The 22082-nt window shown below is 47.4% G+C and overlaps 1 protein-coding gene across 1 annotated transcript in view; it reads left to right on the top strand.

Moving 5' to 3' along the window:
- Window positions 1–16205, top strand: part of LOC123749125 (uncharacterized) — a 90459-nt gene extending 74254 nt beyond the window's left edge. Inside the window, exons 5-6 of the mRNA XM_069324591.1 lie at window positions 6955–7206; window positions 7323–16205. Coding sequence (XP_069180692.1) covers window positions 6955–7206; window positions 7323–7838 — 768 coding nt within the window. The 3' untranslated portion in view covers window positions 7839–16205. The remainder of the gene's footprint in view (window positions 1–6954; window positions 7207–7322) is intronic.
- The last annotated feature ends 5877 nt before the right edge of the window (window positions 16206–22082 follow it).

Here is a 22082-nt window from a genome sequence, read left to right as displayed (position 1 = left end):
TGTGTGTGTGGTGGTTGTGTGTGTGTGGTGGTTGTGTGTGTTGTGGTTGTGTGTGTGGTGGTTGTGAGTGTGGTGGTTGTGAGTGTGGTGAGTGTGGTGGTTGTGTGTGTGTGGTGGTTGTGTGTGGTGGTTGTGAGTGTGGTGGTTGTGTGTGTGTGGTGGTTGTGTGTGGTGGTTGTGTGTGTGGTGGTTGTGAGTGTGTGGTGGTTGTGAGTGTGTGGTGGTTGTGTGTGTGTGGTGGTTGTGTGTGTGGTGGTTGTGTGTGTGGTGGTTGTGTGTGTGTGTGGTGGTTGTGTGTGTGGTGGTTGTGTGTGTGGTGGTTGTGTGTGTGGTGGTTGTGAGTGTGGTGGTTGTGAGTGTGGTGAGTGTGGTGGTTGTGTGTGTGTGGTGGTTGTGTGTGGTGGTTGTGTGTGTGGTGGTTGTGAGTGTGTGGTGGTTGTGTGTGTGTGGTGGTTGTGTGTGTGGTGGTTGTGTGTGTGGTGGTTGTGAGTGTGGTGGTTGTGTGTGTGTGGTGGTTGTGTGTGTGTGGTGGTTGTGTGTGTGTGGTGGTTGTGTGTGTGGTGGTTGTGTGTGTGGTGGTTGTGAGTGTGGTGAGTGTGGTGGTTGTGTGTGTGTGGTGGTTGTGTGTGCGGTGGTTGTGTGTGTGTGGTGGTTGTGTGTGTGTGGTGGTTGTGTGTGTGTGGTGGTTGTGTGTGTGGTGGTTGTGTGTGTGGTGGTTATGAGTGTGGTGGTTGTGAGTGTGGTGGTTGTGAGTGTGGTGAGTGTGGTGGTTGTGTGTGTGTGGTGGTTGTGTGTGGTGGTTGTGTGTGTGGTGGTTGTGAGTGTGGTGGTTGTAAGTGTGGTGGTTGTAAGTGTGGTGAGTGTGGTGGTTGTGTGTGTGTGGTGGTTGTGTGTGGTGGTTGTGAGTGTGTGGTGGTTGTGTGTGTGGTGGTTGTGTGTGTGTGGTGGTTGTGTGTGTGTGGTGGTTGTGTGTGTGTGGTGGTTGTGTGTGTGGTGCTTGTGAGTGTGGTGGTTGTGAGTGTGGTGGTTGTGTGTGTGTGGTGGTTGTGTGTGGTGGTTGTGTGTGTGGTGGTTGTGAGTGTGTGGTGGTTGTGTGTGTGTGGTGGTTGTGTGTGGTGGTGGTTGTGTGTGTGGTGGTTGTGTGTGTGGTGGTTGTGAGTGTGGTGGTTGTGTGTGTGTGGTGGTTGTGTGTGTGTGGTGGTTGTGTGTGTGTGGTGGTTGTGTGTGTGTGGTGGTTGTGTGTGGTGGTTGTGTGTGGTGGTTGTGTGTGTGGTGGTTGTGTGTGTGGTGGTTGTGAGTGTGGTGGTTGTGAGTGTGGTGGTTGTGTGTGTGTGGTGGTGTGTGTGTGGTGGTTGTGTGTGGTGGTTGTGTGTGTGTGGTGGTTGTGTGTGTGTGGTGGTTGTGTGTGTGGTGGTTGTGTGTGTGTGGTGGTTGTGAGTGTGGTGGTTGTGTGTGTGGTGGTTGTGTGAGTGTGGTGGTTGTGTGTGTGGTGGTTGTGTGTGTGGTGGTTGTGTGTGTGTGGTGGTTGTGTGTGTGGTGGTTGTGTGTGTGTGGTGGTTGTGAGTGTGGTGGTTGTGAGTGTGGTGGTTGTGAGTGTGGTGGTTGTGTGTGTGTGGTGGTTGTGTGTGTGGTGGTTGTGTGTGTGGTGGTTGTGTGAGTGTGGTGGTTGTGTGTGTGGTGGTTGTGTGTGTGGTGGTTGTGTGTGTGGTGGTTGTGTGTGTGTGGTGGTTGTGTGTGTGTGGTGGTTGTGTGTGTGTGGTGGTTGTGTGTGTGTGGTGGTTGTGTGTGTGGTGGTTGTGAGTGTGGTGGTTGTGTGTGTGTGGTGGTTGTGTGTGTGTGGTGGTTGTGTGTGTGGTGGTTGTGTGTGTGTGGTGGTTGTGTGTGTGTGGTGGTTGTGTGTGTGGTGGTTGTGTGTGTGGTGGTTGTGAGTGTGGTGGTTGTGAGTGTGTGGTGGTTGTGTGTGTGTGGTGGTTGTGTGTGTGTGGTGGTTGTGAGTGTGGTGGTTGTGTGTGTGGTGGTTGTGAGTGTGGTGGTTGTGTGAGTGGTGGTTGTGTGAGTGTGGTGGTTGTGAGTGTGGTGGTTGTGTGAGTGTGGTGGTTGTGTGTGTGTGGTGGTTGTGTGAGTGTGGTGGTTGTGTGTGTGTGGTGGTTGTGTGAGTGTGGGGGTTGTGAGTGTGGTGGTTGTGAGTGTGGTGGTTGTGTGTGTGTGGTGGTTGTGTGTGTGGTGGTTGTGTGTGTGGTGGTTGTGTGTGTGGTGGTTGTGAGTGTGGTGGTTGTGTGTGGGGGTTGTGAGTGTGGTTGAAGTAGAGGTTGTGGTGTGTGTACTCACCTAATTGTACTTCCCTGGCTTGAGCTCCGGCTCATTGTTCCCACCTCTCAGCTTTTAATCAACTGATGTACAGGTTCCTGAGCCTATTGGGCACTGTCATATCTACATTATAAACTGTGGATGGAGTCAGCCTCCACCACATCACTTCCTAATGTATTCCATACACCAACTATTCTGATGATGAAAAATTCTTTCTAATGTCTCTGTGGCTCATTTGGGTACAATGTTTCCTCCTGTGTCCCCTTGTTTGAACACCACCCGTGTTAGGCTGTCTGTCGTTATTAATTCCTCGTAGAATTTTGTATGTTGTAATCATGTCTCCCCCAACTCTTCTGTCTTCCAACAACATGGGGGTTTAATTCATGTAGCCTTTGCTTGTAACTCATACCTCGTAGTACTGGAACTAGTCTGGTGGTACAGTATACCTTTGAACCTTCTCAAACTTCGACTTGTGCTTGACTAGGTATGGACTCCATGCTGGCGCTGCATACTCCAGGATTGGTATGACATATGTGGTATACAAGGTTTTAAACGATTCCTTACACAAATTTATAAAGGCAGTTCAGATATTCGACAGTCTTGCATATGCCACTGATGATAACCTTTTGATGTGGGCTTCAGGAGACAGGTTCGGTGTAACATCAACTCCCAGATCCTTCTCTCTGTCCGTTTCTTGGAGGATTTCATCTCCTATTTGTTACCGTGAGTCTGGCCTCCTGCTCCCTACACCTAGCTTCATTACTTTACATTTACTTGAGCTAAACTCTAGTAGCCATTTGTTGGACCATACTTCCAGTTTGTCCAGGTCATCTTGGAGCATTTTGCTGTCTTCCTCTGTCTTAATCCTGCTCATAATTGTCGCATCATCAGCAAACATTAAGAGGAATGAGTCTAATCCCTCTGGAAGATCCTTTACATATATGAGAAACAGGATAGGTTCAAAAAGTGATCCTTGTGGGACTCCACAGGTGACATCTCACCACTTTGACATCTCAGCCCTCACAGTGACTCGCTGTCTTCTGTTGCCTAGGTACTCCTTTATCCACTGGAGTACCTTCCCTGTCACTGCTGCTTGCTTCTCTAGTTTATGTGTTAGTCTCTTATGGGTAGTGTGATGTGCTGGTTGTGGGAGTGGTGACTGATAATGGTGCTGACACTGTCCACAGGTGATAATGGTGCTGACACTGTCCACAGGTGATAATGGTGCTGACACTGTCCACAGGTGATAATGGTGCTGACACTCTCCACAGGTGATAATGGTGCTGACACTGTCCACAGGTGATAATGGTGCTGACACTGTCCACAGGTGATAATGGTGCTGACACTGTCCACAGGTGATAATGGTGCTGACACTGTCCACAGGTGATAATGGTGCTGACACTATCCACAGGTGATAATGGTGTTGACACTGTCCACAGGTGATAATGGTGCTGACACTGTCCACAGGTGATAATGGTGCTGACACTGTCCACAGGTGATAATGGTGCTGACACTGTCCACAGGTGATAATGGTGCTGACACTGTCCACAGGTGATAATGGTGCTGACACTGTCCACAGGTGATAATGGTGCTGACACTGTCCACAGGTGATAATGGTGCTAACACTGTCCACAGGTGATAATGGTGCTGACACTGTTCACATGTGATAATGGGGCTGACACTGTCCACAGGTGATAATGGTGCTGACACTGTCCACAGGTGATAATGGTGCTGACACTGACCACAGGTGATAATGGTGCTGACACTGTTCACATGTGATAATGGGGCTGACACTGTCCACAGGTGATAATGGTGCTGACACTGTCCACAGGTGATAATGGTGCTGACACTGTCCACAGGTGATAATGGTGCTGACACTGTCCACAGGTGATAATGATGCTGACACTGACCACAGGTGATAATGGAGCTGACACTGTCCACAGGTGATAATAAGGCTGACACTGACCACAGGTGATAATGGTGCTGACACTGTCCACAGGTGATAATGGTGCTGACACTGACCACAGGTGATAATGGTGCTGACACTGTTCACATGTGATAATGGGGCTGACACTGTCCACAGGTGATAATGGTGCTGACACTAACCACAGGAGATAATGGGACTGACACTGTCCACATGTACTCACCTAATTGTGCTTGCGGGGGTTGAGCTTTGGCTCTTTGGTCCCGCCTCTCAACTGTCAATCAACTGGTGTACAGATTCCTGAGCCTACTGGGCTCTATCATATCTACATTTGAAACTGTGTATGGAGTCAGCCTCCACCACATCACTTCCTAGTGCATTCCATTTATTAACTACTCTGACACTGAAAAAATTCTTTCTAACGTCTCTGTGGCTCATCTGGCTACTAAGTTTCCACCTGTGTCCCCTTGTTCGTGTCCCACCCGTGCTGAAGAGTTTGTCTTTGTCCACCCTGTCAATTCCCCTGAGAATTTTGTAGGTGGTTATCATGTCTCCCCTTACTCTTCTGTTTTCCAGGGATGTGAGGTTCAGCTCCTTTAGCCTTTCCTCGTAGCTCAATTCTCTCAGTTCCGGGACGAGCCTGGTGGCATACCGCTGAATCTTCTTTAACTTTGTCTTGTGTTTAACTAGGTATGGACTCCAGGCTGGAGCTGCATACTCCAGGATTGGTCTTACATAAGTGGTATACAGGGTTCTGAAAGATTCCTTACACAAGTTTCTGAAGGCAGTTCTTATGTTGGCCAGTCTAGCATATGCCGCTGATGATATTCTTTTGATGTGGGCCTCTGGGGACAGGTTCGGTGTGATATCAACCCCCAGATCCTTCTCTCTATTTGACTCTTGCAGGATTTCCCCTCCCAGATGATACCTTGTGTTCAGCCTCCTGCTCCCTTCGCCTAATTTCATCACCTTACACTTTCCCGAGTTGAACTTTAGCAGCCATTTTCTAGACCATTCCTCCAGTTTATCCAGTGATAATGGTGCTGACACTGTCCACAGGTGATAATGGTGCTGACTCTGTCCACAGGTGATAATGGTGCTGACACTGATCACAGGTGATAATGGTGCTGACTCTGTCCACAGGTGATAATGGTGCTGACACTGTCCACATGTGATAATGGTGCTGACTCTGTCCACAGGTGATAATGGTGCTGACACTGTCCACAGGTGATAATGGTGCTGACACTGTCCACAGGTGATAATGGTGCTGACACTGTCCACATGTGATAATGGGGCTGACACTGACCACAGGTGATAATGGGGCTGACACTGACCACAGGTGATAATGGTGCTGACACTGTCCACAGGTGATAATGGTGCTGACACTGTCCACATGTGATAATGGGGCTGACACTGACCACAGGTGATAATGGGGCTGACACTGACCACAGGTGATAATGGTGCTGACACTGACCACAGGTGATAATGGTGCTGACACTGTCCACAGGTGATAATGGTGCTGACACTGTCCACAGGAGATAATGGGGCTGACACTGTCCACAGGTGATAATGGGCCTGACACTGTCCATATGTGATAAAGGGGCTGACACTATCCACAAGTGACAATTGGGCTGACACTGACCACAGGTGATAATGGGGCTGACACTGACCACAGGTGATAATGGGGCTGACACTGACCACAGGTGATAATGGGGCTGACACTGACCACAGGTGATAATGGGGCTGACACTGACCACAGGAGATAATGGGGCTGGCACTGTCCACAGGAGATAATGGGGCTGACACTGACCACAGGTGATAATGGTGCTGACACTGACCACAGGTTATAATGGAGTTGACACTCACCACAGGTTATAATGGTGCTGACACTGTCCACAGGTGATAATGGGGTTGACACTGACCACAGGTGATAATGGAACTGACACTGTCCACATGGGATAATAGGGCTGACACTGACCACAGGTGATAATTGGGCTGACGCTGTCTACAGGTGATAATGGAACTGACACTGTCCACGTGTGATAATGGTGCTGACACTGACCACAGGTGATAATGGGCCTGACACTGACCACAGGTGATAATGGGGCTGACACCACAGGTGATAATGGGGCTGACACTCACCACAGGTGATAATGGGGCTGACACTGTCCACAGGGGATAATGGGGCTGACACTGAGCACAGGTGATAATGGGGCTGACACCACAGGTGATAATGGGGCTGACACTCACCACAGGTGATAATGGGGCTGACACCACAAGTGATAATAGGGCTGACACTGTCCACAGGGGATAATGGGGTTGACACTGACCACAGGTGATAATGGGGCTGACACTGTCTACAGGTAATAATGGGGCTGCCATTGACCACAGGTGATAATGGTGCTGACACTGTCCACAGGTGATAATGGTGCTAACACTTTCCACAGGTGATAATGGTGCTGACACTGTCCACAGGGGATAATGGGGCTGACACTGACCACAGGTGATAATGGGGCTGACACCACAGGTGATAATGGGGCTGACACTGTCCACAGGGGATAATGGTGCTGACACTGTCCACAGGTGATAATGGGGCTGACACTGACCACAGGTGATAATGGGGCTGACACTGTCCACAGGTGATAATGGGGCTGACACTGTCCACAGGTGATAATGGGGCTGACACTGTCCACAGGTGATAATGGGGCTGACACTGTCCACAGGTTGAGGACCTCCGCAGGATGAGTGAGCCCGTCAAGAGGCTGGTGGAGGCTGGCCGGGTGGTGGCCGTCAAGAGCCTGGTGGAGGCTGGCCGGGTGGTGGCCGTCAAGAGCCTGGTGGAGGCTGGCCGGGTGGTGGCCGTCCAGGAAGACCAAGATGGCCGCCGCTCCGCCAGGATAACTCTACAAGACGGACAGCTGTACCTCCACCCACTCCTGCGTCAGCCCACGCCCGCCCACGCCCACACCATCCAGGTTACTTTATTACACCCACTAGTCTTACTGACATTACTGACTTACTGAGTTGTGATAACTAATATGATAACATTTTGTTATACAGTTACCAGCATGATTTATATCATCTTGTGCAGGAGAGTGATGTTGTGGGCGTGCTGGACCCCTCCTGCACCCTGGCGTTCCTTGACCTCGGGTGGGCGGGGTCAACAAGAGGGCGGGTCACCATCCGGCTGACCCCTGACACTCCGCTGGCCAGACAGTTTGTGTTGTTGTGTACGGGCCAGCGGGGCCACACCTTCCGCAACACTAAACTGTTGAGGGTGTGGAACAAGGGTCAGCCGGGGGAGTGTGTGGTGGGCGGAGACTACGAGAGTAATGACGGTAAGGGAGGAGCCCCACTGTTGCCTGACCTCCGGGGGCAGTACCGGGAGTCAGGCCAGGCAGGAGCTGTGGGGTCCTGGTGGGGGTTGCCGGGGGGTCCCACGAGTGCCCAGTTCGTCATCGCCACCAGGGACCGCCAGGCTGGTCACCTGTGGCCATATGTCTTCGGTGATGTGGTGAGCGGCCTGGATGTGGTGAGGGCAGCAGTCAACCACAGTGACATTACGGAGGTGACTGTGGTGGACTGTGGTGTTGTGCTGCCACTCTAGTTCACTGTACCATCACCATCACTACTGTGGTGTTGTGTTGCCACTCTAGTTCACTGTACCACCACCATCACTACTGTGGTGTTGTGTTGTCACTCTAGTTCACTGTACCACCACCATCACTACTGTGGTGTTGTGTTGCCACTCTAGTTCACTGTACCACCACCATCACTACTGTGGTGTTGTGCTGCCACTCTAGTTCACTGTACCATCACCATACCTACTGTGGTGTTGTGCTGCCACTCTAGTTCACTGTACCATCACTACTGTGGTGTTGTGCTGCCACTCTAGTTCACTGTACCATCACCATCACTACTGTGGTGTTGTGCTGCCACTCTATGTCACTGTACCACCACCATCACTACTGTGGTGTTGTGTTGCCACTCTAGTTCACTGTACCACCACCATCACTACTGTGGTGTTGTGTTGCCACTCTAGTTCACTGTACCATCACCATCACTACTGTGGTGTGGTGTTGCCACTCTAGTTCACTGTACCATCACCATCACTACTGTGGTGTTGTGCTGCCACTCTAGTTCACTGTACCACCACCATCACTACTGTGGTGTTGTGCTGCCACTCTAGTTCACTGTACCATCACCATCACTACTGTGGTGTTGTGCTGCCACTCTAGTTCACTATACCATCACTACTGTGGTGTTGTGTTACCACTCTAGTTCACTGTACCACCACCATCACTACTGTGGTGTTGTGTTGCCACTCTAGTTCACTGTACCACCACCATCATTACTGTGGTGTGGTGTTGCCACTCTAGTTCACTGTACCACCACCATCACTACTGTGGTGCTGTGCTGCCACTCTAGTTCACTGTACCACCACCATCACTACTGTGGTGTTGTGCTGCCACTCTAGTTCACTGTACAACCACCATCACTACTGTGGTGTTGTGCTGCCAATCTAGTTCACTGTACCATCACTACTGTGGTGTTGTGCTGCCACTATAGTTCACTGTACCATCACCATCACTACTGTGGTGTTGTGCTGCCACTCTAGTTCACTGTACCATCACTACTGTGGTGTTGTGCTGCCACTCTAGTTCACTGTACCATCACTACTGTGGTGTTGTGCTGTCACTCTAGTTCACTGTACCATCACCATCACTACTGTGGTGTTGTGTTGCCACTCTAGTTCACTGTACCACCACCATCACAACTGTGGTGTTGTGCTGCCACTCTAGTTCACTGTACCATCACCATCACTACTGTGGTGTTGTGCTGCCACTATAGTTCACTGTACCATCACCATCACAACTGTGGTGTTGTGCTGCCACTCTAGTTCACTGTACCATCACCATCACTACTGTGGTGTTGTGCTGCCACTCTAGTTCACTGTACCATCACTACTGTGGTGTTGTGCTGCCACTCTAGTTCACTGTACCATCACTACTGTGGTGTTGTGCTGTCACTCTAGTTCACTGTACCATCACCATCACTACTGTGGTGTTGTGCTGCCACTATAGTTCACTGTACCATCACCATCACAACTGTGGTGTTGTGCTGCCACTCTAGTTCACTGTACCATCACCATCACAACTGTGGTGTTGTGCTGCCACTCTAGTTCACTGTACCATCACTACTGTGGTGTTGTGCTGCCACTCTAGTTCACTGTACCATCACCATCACTACTGTGGTGTTGTGCTGCCACTATAGTTCACTGTACCATCACCATCACTACTGTGGTGTTCTGCTGCCACTCTAGTTCACTGTACCACCACCATCACTACTGTGGTGTTGTGCTGCCACTCTAGTTCACTGTACCATCACCATCACTACTGTGGTGTTGTGCTGCCACTCTAGTTCACTGTACCACCATCATCACTACTGTGGTGTTGTGCTGCCACTCTAGTTCACTGTACCTCCACCATCACTACTGTGGTGTTGTGCTGCCACTCTAGTTCACTGTACCATCACTACTGTGGTGTTGTGCTGCCACTCTAGTTCACTGTACCTTCACTACTGTGGTGTTTTGCTGCCACTCTAGTTCACTGTACCTCCACCATCACTACTGTGGTGTTGTGCTGCCATTCTAGTTCACTGTACCATCACTACTGTGGTGTTGTGCTGCCACTCTAGTTCACTGTACCATCACTACTGTGGTGTTGTGCTGCCACTCTAGTTCACTGTACCTTCACTACTGTGGTGTTGTGTTGTCACTCTAGTTCACTGTACAATCACCATCACTACTGTGGTGTTGTGCTGCCACTCTAGTTCACTGTACTACCACCATCACTACTGTGGTGTTGTGCTGCCACTCTAGTTCACTGTACCATCACTACTGTGGTGTTGTGCTGCCACTCTAGTTCACTGTACCACCACTACTGTGGTGTTGTGCTGCCACTCTAGTTCACTGTACCATCACTACTGTGGTGTTGTGCTGCCACTCTAGTTCACTGTACCATCACTACTGTGGTGTTGTGCTGCCACTCTAGTTCACTGTACCATCACCATCACTACTGTGGTGCTGTGCTGCCACTCTAGTTCACTGTACCATCACTACTGTGGTGTTGTGCTGCCACTCTAGTTCACTGTACCATCACCATCACTACTGTGGTGTTGTGCTGCCACTCTAGTTCACTGTACCACCACCATCACTACTGTGGTGTTGTGCTGCCACTCTAGTTCACTGTACCATCACCATCACTACTGTGGTGTTGTGCTGCCACTATAGTTCACTGTACCATCACCATCACAACTGTGGTGTTGTGCTGCCACTCTAGTTCACTGTACCATCACTACTGTGGTGTTGTGCCGCCACTCTAGTTCACTGTACCATCACTACTGTGGTGTTGTGCTGCCACTCTAGTTCACTGTACCATCACTACTGTGGTGTTGTGCTGCCACTCTAGTTCACTGTACCATCACTACTGTGGTGTTGTGCTGCCACTCTAGTTCACTGTACCACCACTACTGTGGTGTTGTGCTGCCACTCTAGTTCACTGTACCATCACTACTGTGGTGTTGTGCTGCCACTCTAGTTCACTGTACCATCACTACTGTGGTGTTGTGCTGCCACTCTAGTTCACTGTACCATCACCATCACTACTGTGGTGCTGTGCTGCCACTCTAGTTCACTGTACCATCACTACTGTGGTGTTGTGCTGTCACTCTAGTTCACTGTACCATCACCATCACTACTGTGGTGTTGTGCTGCCACTATAGTTCACTGTACCATCACCATCACAACTGTGGTGTTGTGCTGCCACTCTAGTTCACTGTACCATCACTACTGTGGTGTTGTGCTGCCACTCTAGTTCACTGTACCATCACTACTGTGGTGTTGTGCTGCCACTCTAGTTCACTGTACCATCACTACTGTGGTGTTGTGCTGCCACTCTAGTTCACTGTACCTTCACTACTGTGGTGTTGTGTTGTCACTCTAGTTCACTGTACAATCACCATCACTACTGTGGTGTTGTGCTGCCACTCTAGTTCACTGTACTACCACCATCACTACTGTGGTGTTGTGCTGCCACTCTAGTTCACTGTACCATCACTACTGTGGTGTTGTGCTGCCACTCTAGTTCACTGTACCATCACTACTGTGGTGTTGTGCTGCCACTCTAGTTCACTGTACCATCACTACTGTGGTGTTGTGCTGCCACTCTAGTTCACTGTACCATCACCATCACTACTGTGGTGTTGTGCTGCCACTATAGTTCACTGTACCATCACCATCACTACTGTGGTGTTCTGCTGCCACTCTAGTTCACTGTACCACCACCATCACTACTGTGGTGTTGTGCTGCCACTCTAGTTCACTGTACCATCACCATCACTACTGTGGTGTTGTGCTGCCACTCTAGTTCACTGTACCACCACCATCACTACTGTGGTGTTGTGCTGCCACTCAAGTTCACTGTACCTCCACTACTGTGGTGTTGTGTTGTCACTCTAGTTCACTGTACAATCACCATCACTACTGTGGTGTTGTGCTGCCACTCTAGTTCACTGTACTACCACCATCACTACTGTGGTGTTGTGCTGCCACTCTAGTTCACTGTACCATCACTACTGTGGTGTTGTGCTGCCACTCTAGTTCACTGTACCACCACTACTGTGGTGTTGTGCTGCCACTCTAGTTCACTGTACCATCACTACAGTGGTGTTGTACTGCCACTCTAGTTCACTGTACCATCACTACTGTGGTGTTGTGCTGCCACTCTAGTTCACTTTACCATCACCATCACTACTGTGGTGCTGTGCTGCCACTCTAGTTCACTGTACCATCACCATCACTACTGTGGTGTTGTGCTGCCACTCTAGTTCACTGTACCACCACCATCACTACTGTGGTGTTGTGCTGCCACTCTAGTTCACTGTACCATCACTACTGTGGTGTTGTGCTGCCACTCTAGTTCACTGTACCACCACCATCACTACTGTGGTGTTGTGCTGCCACTCTAGTTCACTGTACCTCCACTACTGTGGTGTTGTGCTGTCACTCTAGTTCACTGTACCATCACCATCACTACTGTGGTGTTGTGCTGCCACTCTAGTTCACTGTACTACCACTATCACTACTGTGGTGTTGTGCTGCCACTCTAGTTCACTGTACCATCACTACTGTGGTGTTGTGCTGCCACTCTAGTTCACTGTACCACCACTACTGTGGTGTTGTGCTGCCACTCTAGTTCACTCTACCACCACCATCACTACTGTGGTGTTGTGCTGCCACTCTAGTTCACTGTACCTTCACTACTGTGGTGTTTTGCTGCCACTCTAGTTCACTATACCACTACAATCACTACTGTAGTGTTGTGCTGCCACTCTAGTTCACTGTACCACCACTACTGTGGTGTTGTGCTGCCACTCTAGTTCACTGTACCACCACTACTGTGGTGTTGTGCTGCCACTCTAGTTCACTGTACCATCACCATCATTACTGTGGTGTGTTACTGCCACTCTAGTTCACTGTACCATCACCATCACTACTGTGGTGTTGTGCTGCCACACTAGTTCACTGTACCATCACTACTGTGGTGTTGTGCTGCCACTCTAGTTCACTGTACCACCACCATCACTACTGTGTTGTGCTGCCACTCTAGTTCACTGTACCACCACCATCACTACTGTGGTGTTATGCTGCCACTCTAGTTCACTGTACCATCACCATCACTACTGTGGTGTTGTGCTGCCACTCTAGTTCACTGTACCATCACTACTGTGGTGTTGTGCTGCCACTCTAGTTCACTGTACCATCACTACTGTGGTGTTGTGCTGCCACTCTAGTTCACTGTACCACCACTACTGTGGTGTTGTACTGCCACTCTAGTTCACTGTACCATAACCCATCACTACTGTGGTGTTGTGCTGCCACTCTAGTTCACTGTACCATCACTACTATGGTGTTGTGCTGCCACTCTAGTTCACTGTACCATCACTACTGTGGTGTTGTGCTGCCACTCTAGTTCACTGTACCATCACTACTGTGGTGTTGTGCTGCTACTCCAGTTCACTGTACCATCACTGTTGTGCTGCCACTCTAGTTCACTGTACCATCACCATCACTACTGTGGTGTTGTGCTGCCACTCTAGTTCACTGTACCACCACCATCACTACTGTGGTGTTGTGCTGCCACTCTAGTTCACTGTACCATCACTACTGTGGTGTTGTGCTGCCACTCCAGTTCACTGTACCATAACCCATCACCATCACTCCTGCATCACTATGGACTGTGGGTTTTGATGCCAATGTAATTCAAGCACAACCTTTATCACTATATTACCATAACTTCACTATCTTTGGTGTTTAAGTATCATACGTGACTATCACTGCTGTATCACCATCAATTGCTCTTTCACAGTACTGTCACCTATCATTGCTATATCACTATCACCTCACTATAACATCTATATCACCATCACCTCAGGTCCCACACCTGGGATAATGTACTGACCATGTTGAGTAACTGATTGTTGGTGTCACTATATGACAGCTGTTGTCACTGTTATATCACCAACAGCTCACTATCACTTTCACTGCTTCACCAACATCATCTCACTTTCACTGCTTTATCACCTCACACTGATATATTTCCTCCTTACTTTCACTAATATATCACTATCATTGCTACATCACCACTACTGCACCATCACTGCTATATTTCCTTCGCCTTACTATCACTGCTATATCACCATCACCTCACTATCACTGCTATATCACCACATCACACTATCACTGTTATATCACTATCACTGATATATCACATCACCTCACTATTACTGTTATATCACTATCACTTCTATAGCACTATCACTGCTATATCACCACCTCACTATCACTTGCTATATCACCATCACTGCTATATCACCATCACCTCACTATCACTGCTATATCACCACCTCACTATAACTTGCTATATCACCTCACTATCACTTGCTATATCACCATCACCTCACTATCACTGCTATATCACCATCACCTCACTATCACTGCTATATCACCATCACCTCACTATCACTTGCTATATCACCACACTATCACTTGCTATATCACCATCACCTCACTATCACTAATATATCACCATCACCTCACTATCACTGCTATATCACCATCACCTCACTATCACTAATATATCACCATCACCTCACTATCACTAATATATCACCATCACCTCACTATCACTAATATATCACCATCACCTCACTATCACTGCTAGATCACCATCACCTCACTATCACTGCTATATCACCATCACCTCACTATCACTAATATATCACCATCACCTCACTATCACTGCTAGATCACCATCACCTCACTATCACTAATATATCACCATCACCTCATTATCACTGCTATATCACCATCACATCACTATCACTGTTATATCACCATCATCTCACTATCACTGCTATATCACCATCACCTCACTATCACTAATACATCACCATCACTTGCTATATCACCATCACCTCACTATCACTTGCTATATCACCATCACTGGTATATCACCATCACCTCACTATCACTTGCTATATCACCATCACCACACTATCACTTGCTATATCACCATCACCTCACTATCACTTGCTATATCACCATCACCTCACTATCACTTGCTATATCACCATCACTGCTATATCACCATCACTGGTATATCACCTTCACCTCACTATCACTGCTATTTCACCATCATCTGCTATATCACAATCACTGGTATATCACCTTCACCTCACTATCACCATCACTGGTATATCACCTTCACCTCACTATCACTGCTATATCACCATCATCTGCTATATCACCATCACTGGTATATCACCATCACCTAACCATCACTGGTATATCACCTTCACCTCACTATCACTGCTACATCACCATCACTGGTATATCACCTTCACCTCACTATCACTGCTATATCACCATCACCTCACTATCACTGCTATATCACCTTCACCTCACTATCACTTGCTATATCACCATCACTGGTATATCACCTTCACCTCACTATCACTGCTATATCACCATCACTGGTATATCACCTTCACCTCACCATCACTGCTATATCACCATCACCTCACTATCACTGCTATATCACCTTCACCTCACTATCACTTGCTATATCACCATCACTGGTATATCACCTTCACCTCACTATCACTGCTATATCACCATCACTGGTATATCACCTTCACCTCACTATCACTGCTATATCACCATCACCTCACTATCACTGCTATATCACCTTCACCTCACTATCACTGCTATATCACCATCACTGGTATATCACCTTCACCTCACTATCACTGCTATATCACCATCACTGGTATATCACCTTCACCTCACCATCACTGCTATATCACCATCACTTGTACATCACCATCTCCTCACTATCACTGCTATATCACCATCACTGGTATATCACCTTCGCCTCACCATCACTGGTATATCACCTTCACCTCACTATCACTGCTATATCACCATCACTGGTATATCACCTTCACCTCACTATCACTGCTATATCACCATCACTGGTATATCACCTTCACCTCACCATCACTGGTATATCACCATCACTGGTATATCACCTTCACCTCACATCACTGCTATATCACCATCACTTGTACATCACCATCTCCGCACTATCACTCAGGTCCCACACATGGGGTCAAACACTAAGCTAAGTAACAAAACTTAGCTGTGGATAAGCTGCCATGTATATATTTTACACCAGAATATAACAATGTAATATAATATATATTATTTCATTATCCATAGTGTTACTCTACAGTTGTAAATTGGTCGGTGCTTGTTAGTCTGTAAATAATATTACTGCTAAACACTACTAATAATTATGTGTTTAAATCACGAAAATTTACTCATGATGAAAAATTTGTTTCAATAATTACCCCTGGAATCATTCCATGGTTTAGATATGTTGATGATATTTTGTGTATATGGCCTACAGATGTAAACACAGACGAATTTGTAGCTAAACTTAATGATCAAGTCACCTCTAGAAAATTGACTATGGAGACTGAAATTGGTAAATGTTTGCCATTCTTAGATATACTTATTCATAGGGAAGATTGTTCACTAAAGTTTAGTTTTTACAGGAAGTCTACGAATAATTTATCTTATTCATTATTTCTCAGGACAGATACAATGTGAAAAAATCTATTTTTTCCTCTATGTATCTCAAGAGCTCTTCGGGTTGTTAGTCCAGAATTCTTTGATGAAGAGTTTAAGAATATTGATTCTATTGGTCTCAAGCTTTGTTATCCACTGAGTTTTTTGGAAGTTTGCCGTAGCAAAGCACGTCGTACATATTATAATAATATATGCAGTGAGAAAATTCCCCCAAAGAATGTGTTGTGTTTACCATATTTTTCTGGGTTTGAAAATATTGTCAAGGCCTTGAAACTTTTTGATATACATGTATTGTTTAATTACAAAAATACTGTTAGAAAACTATTAGCTAGAAACAGTCCTCGTAGTGATAATTGTATCATATATAAAATACCTTGTAAAGATTATAATAGGTTCTATGTTGGGCAAACATCTTAAGATTTGAAATGTAGAATGTCGCAACATAAATACTCTGTAAGACATGGCCAATTGTCTAATGCGTTGTTTGTTCATTTGTCAGAAAATTCCCACCAAATTGATTGGGAGATGGCTTCTTCATTAACGAATTGTAAAAGCACTTTCAGTAGGAACATAACTGAATCTGCTTTAATACAGATTACAAAATTATGTAACTAGAACATTAGCAGTGGTTTGTATAATTTAGATCCAATTTTGATTGATCAGTTAAAGGGCATTTTTAGTAGGATCATTGATACACATTTGTCTCACTAATACCATGTTAATATCCACTATTTTATTAATATCAATGTATGGGCCTATTGGCCCATACATTGATATCCTATGGGCTGTATCCTATGTATGTAAATATCCTATGGGCTGTATCCTATGTATGTAAATAGGGGGCTGTATCCTATGGGCCTATTGACCCATAGGATGCAGCCCCCTATTTACATCCACCCTTTCCCAGTCATACGTTTATCATTGTACCTCACTTCACTTCACCTCGCTCCTGCCTATATATGTCCAAATCTATGTACATGTAACTCACCCTTCTGAAGATGTATTATTAAATATGAAAGTTCTTAAGGAAATTCCTATTTCAATTCTTCCTTCGTGGTCTGACACTGTCACTACTAATAATTATGTTAATTGTAATAGTTATGGCAATAATGTTTTGTAACTGTTTGTTAACAGTTTCCTGTGGCTGTTGCCATACTGGTCCATGGTGTGTTGTGATATTACCATACTGGTCCATGGTGTGTTGTGATATTACCATACTGGTCCATGGTGTGTTGTGATATTACCATACTGGTCCATGGTGTGTTGTGATATTACCATACTGGTCCATAGTGTGTTGTGATATTACCATACTGGTCCATGGTGTGTTGTTATATTACCATACTGGTCCATGGTGTGTTGTGATATTACCATACTGGTCATACAAATACAGGTTTGGATAACCTTCTGGTTATCCAAACCTGTATTTGTATGTTCTCTCCATGTTCCTAAAATATCCTCCCAAATGTCCATTCCATATTTTTCACCTGTTTCTCCATATTCTCCATTATCTACCAATGTTCACAGCATGTTCTCTGTATTCTCCATTATCTACCAATGTTCACAGCATGTTCTCTGTATTCTCCATTATCTACCAATGTTCACAGCATGTTCTCTGTATTCTCCATTATCTACCAATGTTCACAGCATGTTCTCTGTATTCTCCATTATCTACCAATGTTCACAGCATGTTCTCTGTATTCTCCATTATCTACCAATGTTCACAGCATGTTCTCTGTATTCTCCATTATCTACCATTGTTCACAGCATGTTCTCTGTATTCTCCATTATCTACCAATGTTCACAGCATGTTCTCTGCCAGTTCAAATCATATTTTTGCATTCTCTTTTAAGTTTTCTATGTTCTTTTTTGTCATATTCTCAATGTTCTCAGCAAGTTCTTCACTGGGTTCATGTCATTCTCATTCATGTGCTCTGTGTACTTTCTCATGTTCCCCGTATGTTCACTGTGTCCACCGCATTCTCTTACATGATCTTTAAAATCAAATGTACAATTATTTCTTCCATTCAGTAACTAGTTCTTTGTCAAATATTATCAACAGCAACATTACTAATTCTTAACAAGTTAATACAAAGTAACTTTGTAGTAACTCATCACCTTTATTTTCAAAAACTATGTCCATGTATTTTTGCTTAACAATTTATTATTTGTTACCAGCACTGTTTGTAAACAAATCTTCACTTTATACTGTAACAAATTTACCAAGATAAAATTGTTCTCATTAACTAAAAGTTTTCGTCAATCAGCTAAAAAATAATCACATTCGTCATTTCTTAACTAAACTATTTGTCAATCAACTAAAAATAGTCAGGATTAGCTTCGTTCAATACTGTTCTTAACTAAAATAACCTTTCTCTTGGCTTAAAAAAAGTCAGAGGAAACTTTCCAACACTGATCATAATTTCTTTATCTATCGTCATTCAACTAAAAATTGCCACGTTCATCATTTCTTAACTAAACTTATTCATCATTTAATTAAAAATAGACAAATACATCATCATTACATCCTTTCTGAACTAAAATAACTCTTCCCCTTAACTAAAAATAGTCAAATGTGACTTCTTTAAACACTTTTGTAACTAACAATATACTTCATGGAGTAAGAAAAATAGTCAAAGACACTCTTCGAGACATCAATAACAAGCTCAAAGACTCAAGTGCCTCAAAGGCATTCTCTAAACATCTTCGTTAATCACAATTATTCTCTAACACATCTTCGTTCATCAAAGTTATTCTCTAAGACATAAAAAACTATTCTCAGACCCATCAAAGGTATTCTCAGAGACATCAAATATAATCTCAAAGATATTAATGTTATCCTCTAAGTCGGAGGGGAACCCCCAGAAATGGGCAGAGTTTCTTTCACCCTGATGCACCTGTTTGTCTAGCAGTAAATAGGTACCTGGAAGTTAGACCGACAACTGTGTGGGATAAGTCTCCCAGCAGGAATTTATTTATTTGTTTAATTATTTTGTTAAATTACTAGCTGTACCCGGCCACGCGTTGCTGAGTCACAGCAACCTTCCCCTCTCTCCCAGTCCTCCCCACCATTCTCCCCTCCCCCGTCCCCTCGTCCTCCCAACTATTCCTCACTCCCTCGTCCCTTTTTCCTCCCCTTCATCCCCCACTCTACCATCCCCTCGTCCTCCCCACCATCCCCCACTCCCCTGTCCCCTCGTCCTCCCCACCATCCCCCACTCCCGTCCCCTCGTCTTCCCCACCATTCCCCACTCCCATCCCCTCGTCCTCCCCACTCCCCTGTCCCCTCGTCCTCCCAACTATTCCTCACTCCCTCGTCCCTTTTTCCTCCCCTTCATCCTCCACTCTACCATCCCCTCGTCCTCCCCACCATCCCCCACTCCCCTGTCCCCTCGTCCTCCCCACCATCCCCCACTCCCGTCCCCTCGTCTTCCCCACCATTCCCCACTCCCATCCCCTCGTCCTCCCCACTCCCCTGTCCCCTCGTCCTCCCCACCATTCCCCACTCCCGTCCCCTCGTCCTTCCCACCATCCCCCACTCCCGTCCCCTCGTCCTCCCCACCATCCCCCACTCCCATCCCCTCGTCCTTCCCACCATCCCCCACTCCCGTCCCCTCGTCCTCCACACCATTCCCCACTCCCGTCCCCTCGTCCTTCCCACCATCCCCCACTCCCGTCCCCTCGTCCTTCCCACCATCCCCCACTCCCGTCCCCCGTCCTTCCCACCATCCCCCACTCCCGTCCCCTCGTCCTTCCCACCATCCCCCACTCCCATCCCCTCGTCCTCCCCACCATCCCCCTCCCCTCGTCCTTCCCACCATCCCCCACTCCTGTCCCCTAGTCCTCCCCACCAACCCCCACTCCCGTCCACTCGTCCTTCCCACCATCCCCCACTCCCGTCCCCTCGTCCTTCCCACCATCCCCCACTCCCGTCCCCTCGTCCTTCCCACCATCCCCCACTCCCGTCCCCTCGTCCTTCCCACCATCCCCCACTCCGTCGTCTGATGATCAAATGATCTGATGTTCCCATCAGAAAATTGGGAACATCAAATGATCTGAGCCTAGATTCACGAAGAAGTTACACAAACACCTAGGAACCTGTACATCTTTTCTCAATCTTTAGCAGCTTTGTTTACAATTATTTAACATTTAATGAGCTACGAAGCACCAGGAGGCTGTTTATAACAATAACAACAGTTGATTGGCAAGTTTTCATGCTTGTAACCCCCTCCCCGCTCAGCTCGTTGTCGCCGTGTGGGGGCTTAGTGGGCGGCTGCCGGAGTGTGATGCTCCTTGGGACAGTCCTCTGTCCTTTTCTAGCCTTGTGCTCCTGCTGCCGTCCTCTCCAATTCTGCTGGGCATCTTTTCCTTTTCCTTCTGTTTCGTTTTTCTTTCCCCTCTTCTCCTATCTGCTTGCCGTTTCCTACCGACCTTTTGCTCGTTCTGGTTCTTCCCTTGGACTTCTTCTATTTTGACGCCCGGGTGCTTGAGGAGGCATACTCATGCACCTGTAGAACTGCAGTACCCGACATCGAGAGCGAGGGGAACCTTTTATTGTCAATCCCCACTTCGTCACTGAACCCGATCTCGACGGACTGTCGGTTTCTTAAGGTGGCGTTTGTGGGGCGTATACTCGCGACGCACCCCTAGGAGGCCCCGACAAGATCGGCGATAGCTTCTTGTTGGGTGTCCTGCCTCTAATTGTGGCTCCATGGTGGGTGTGGGGGCACATTCGTGATTGAATTCTTCTTTTCGTCAAGATGATTACCCCTGCTTCGGCTTCTTCTGGTTTACCTTCTCAGGCTCGTGGGGTGGGCGACCAAGCCCCCGAGTCGGTCCGTATTGGAAGACCGGGCTCTGTAGCCTCCGCTGCATTGGGCCCCGACCTTGCTCCTCCTTTGGCCTCTCTGACTCCTTCCTCTGGCTCCCCTCCCTCCTCTGTGGTTGGGTCGAGCCCCAAGCCCCCAGTGGTGACTACCTCGTCCCCTGGCGCAGCTCCTTCTCTAGTTGTAACTACTGCGCCTTTTAACCCCTCTCTCTCTGGGGGTTCTCACCGCCGTCCTCGTCACGGCCGCCCTCGCTCGATTCCTTCCAGTTCTGCTACCTATCAAGCCTTGTTTGGTCCCGCTTCGTGGGCCAAATATTTTGATCTCCTCCCTCTTGATTCTGCGCCTCCTGACGATTTCTCCCTCCATCGACATCTCATTGATTCCGTGGATGCCTCCATTACTTTCAACCCTACTCGTCTCGGTACACGTGTCGTTGCTGCTCCTTCTCAGGATGCTGCTTCCCGCTTGGCTGCCTTATCCTGCCTTGGCGAGACCCCCGTTCGGGTCTCGAAGAACGTTCAGTTGAATGCCAGTGTTGGCACTATTTTGCTCCGGCCCCATGTTGCGACCGGTGTTCGGGACCTGCGCGACTGCCACGACGATATTCGACATATCCTCGCTGCCCAGGGCCATTCTATTCTCCAGGTGGACACGTTTACTCGTCCCCCTCGTGGTAGTCGCCGTCAACCCCTCCGGGTTGTGAAGATGGTAGGACCCTTCCACCCTCTGTCATTCTTGCTGGTGCCAGGTGCTCTGTCCAGGAGTACATTCCTTCTCCTCGGCTCTGCAACAAGTGCTGGAGGTTTGGGCA

The sequence above is a fragment of the Procambarus clarkii genome, chromosome 14, assembly GCF_040958095.1.
Source record: "Procambarus clarkii isolate CNS0578487 chromosome 14, FALCON_Pclarkii_2.0, whole genome shotgun sequence".
NCBI lineage: Eukaryota > Metazoa > Arthropoda > Malacostraca > Decapoda > Cambaridae > Procambarus > Procambarus clarkii.
Note: the sequence above shows the minus strand (reverse complement) of the source record. Positions and strands in the feature narration are given on the sequence as shown.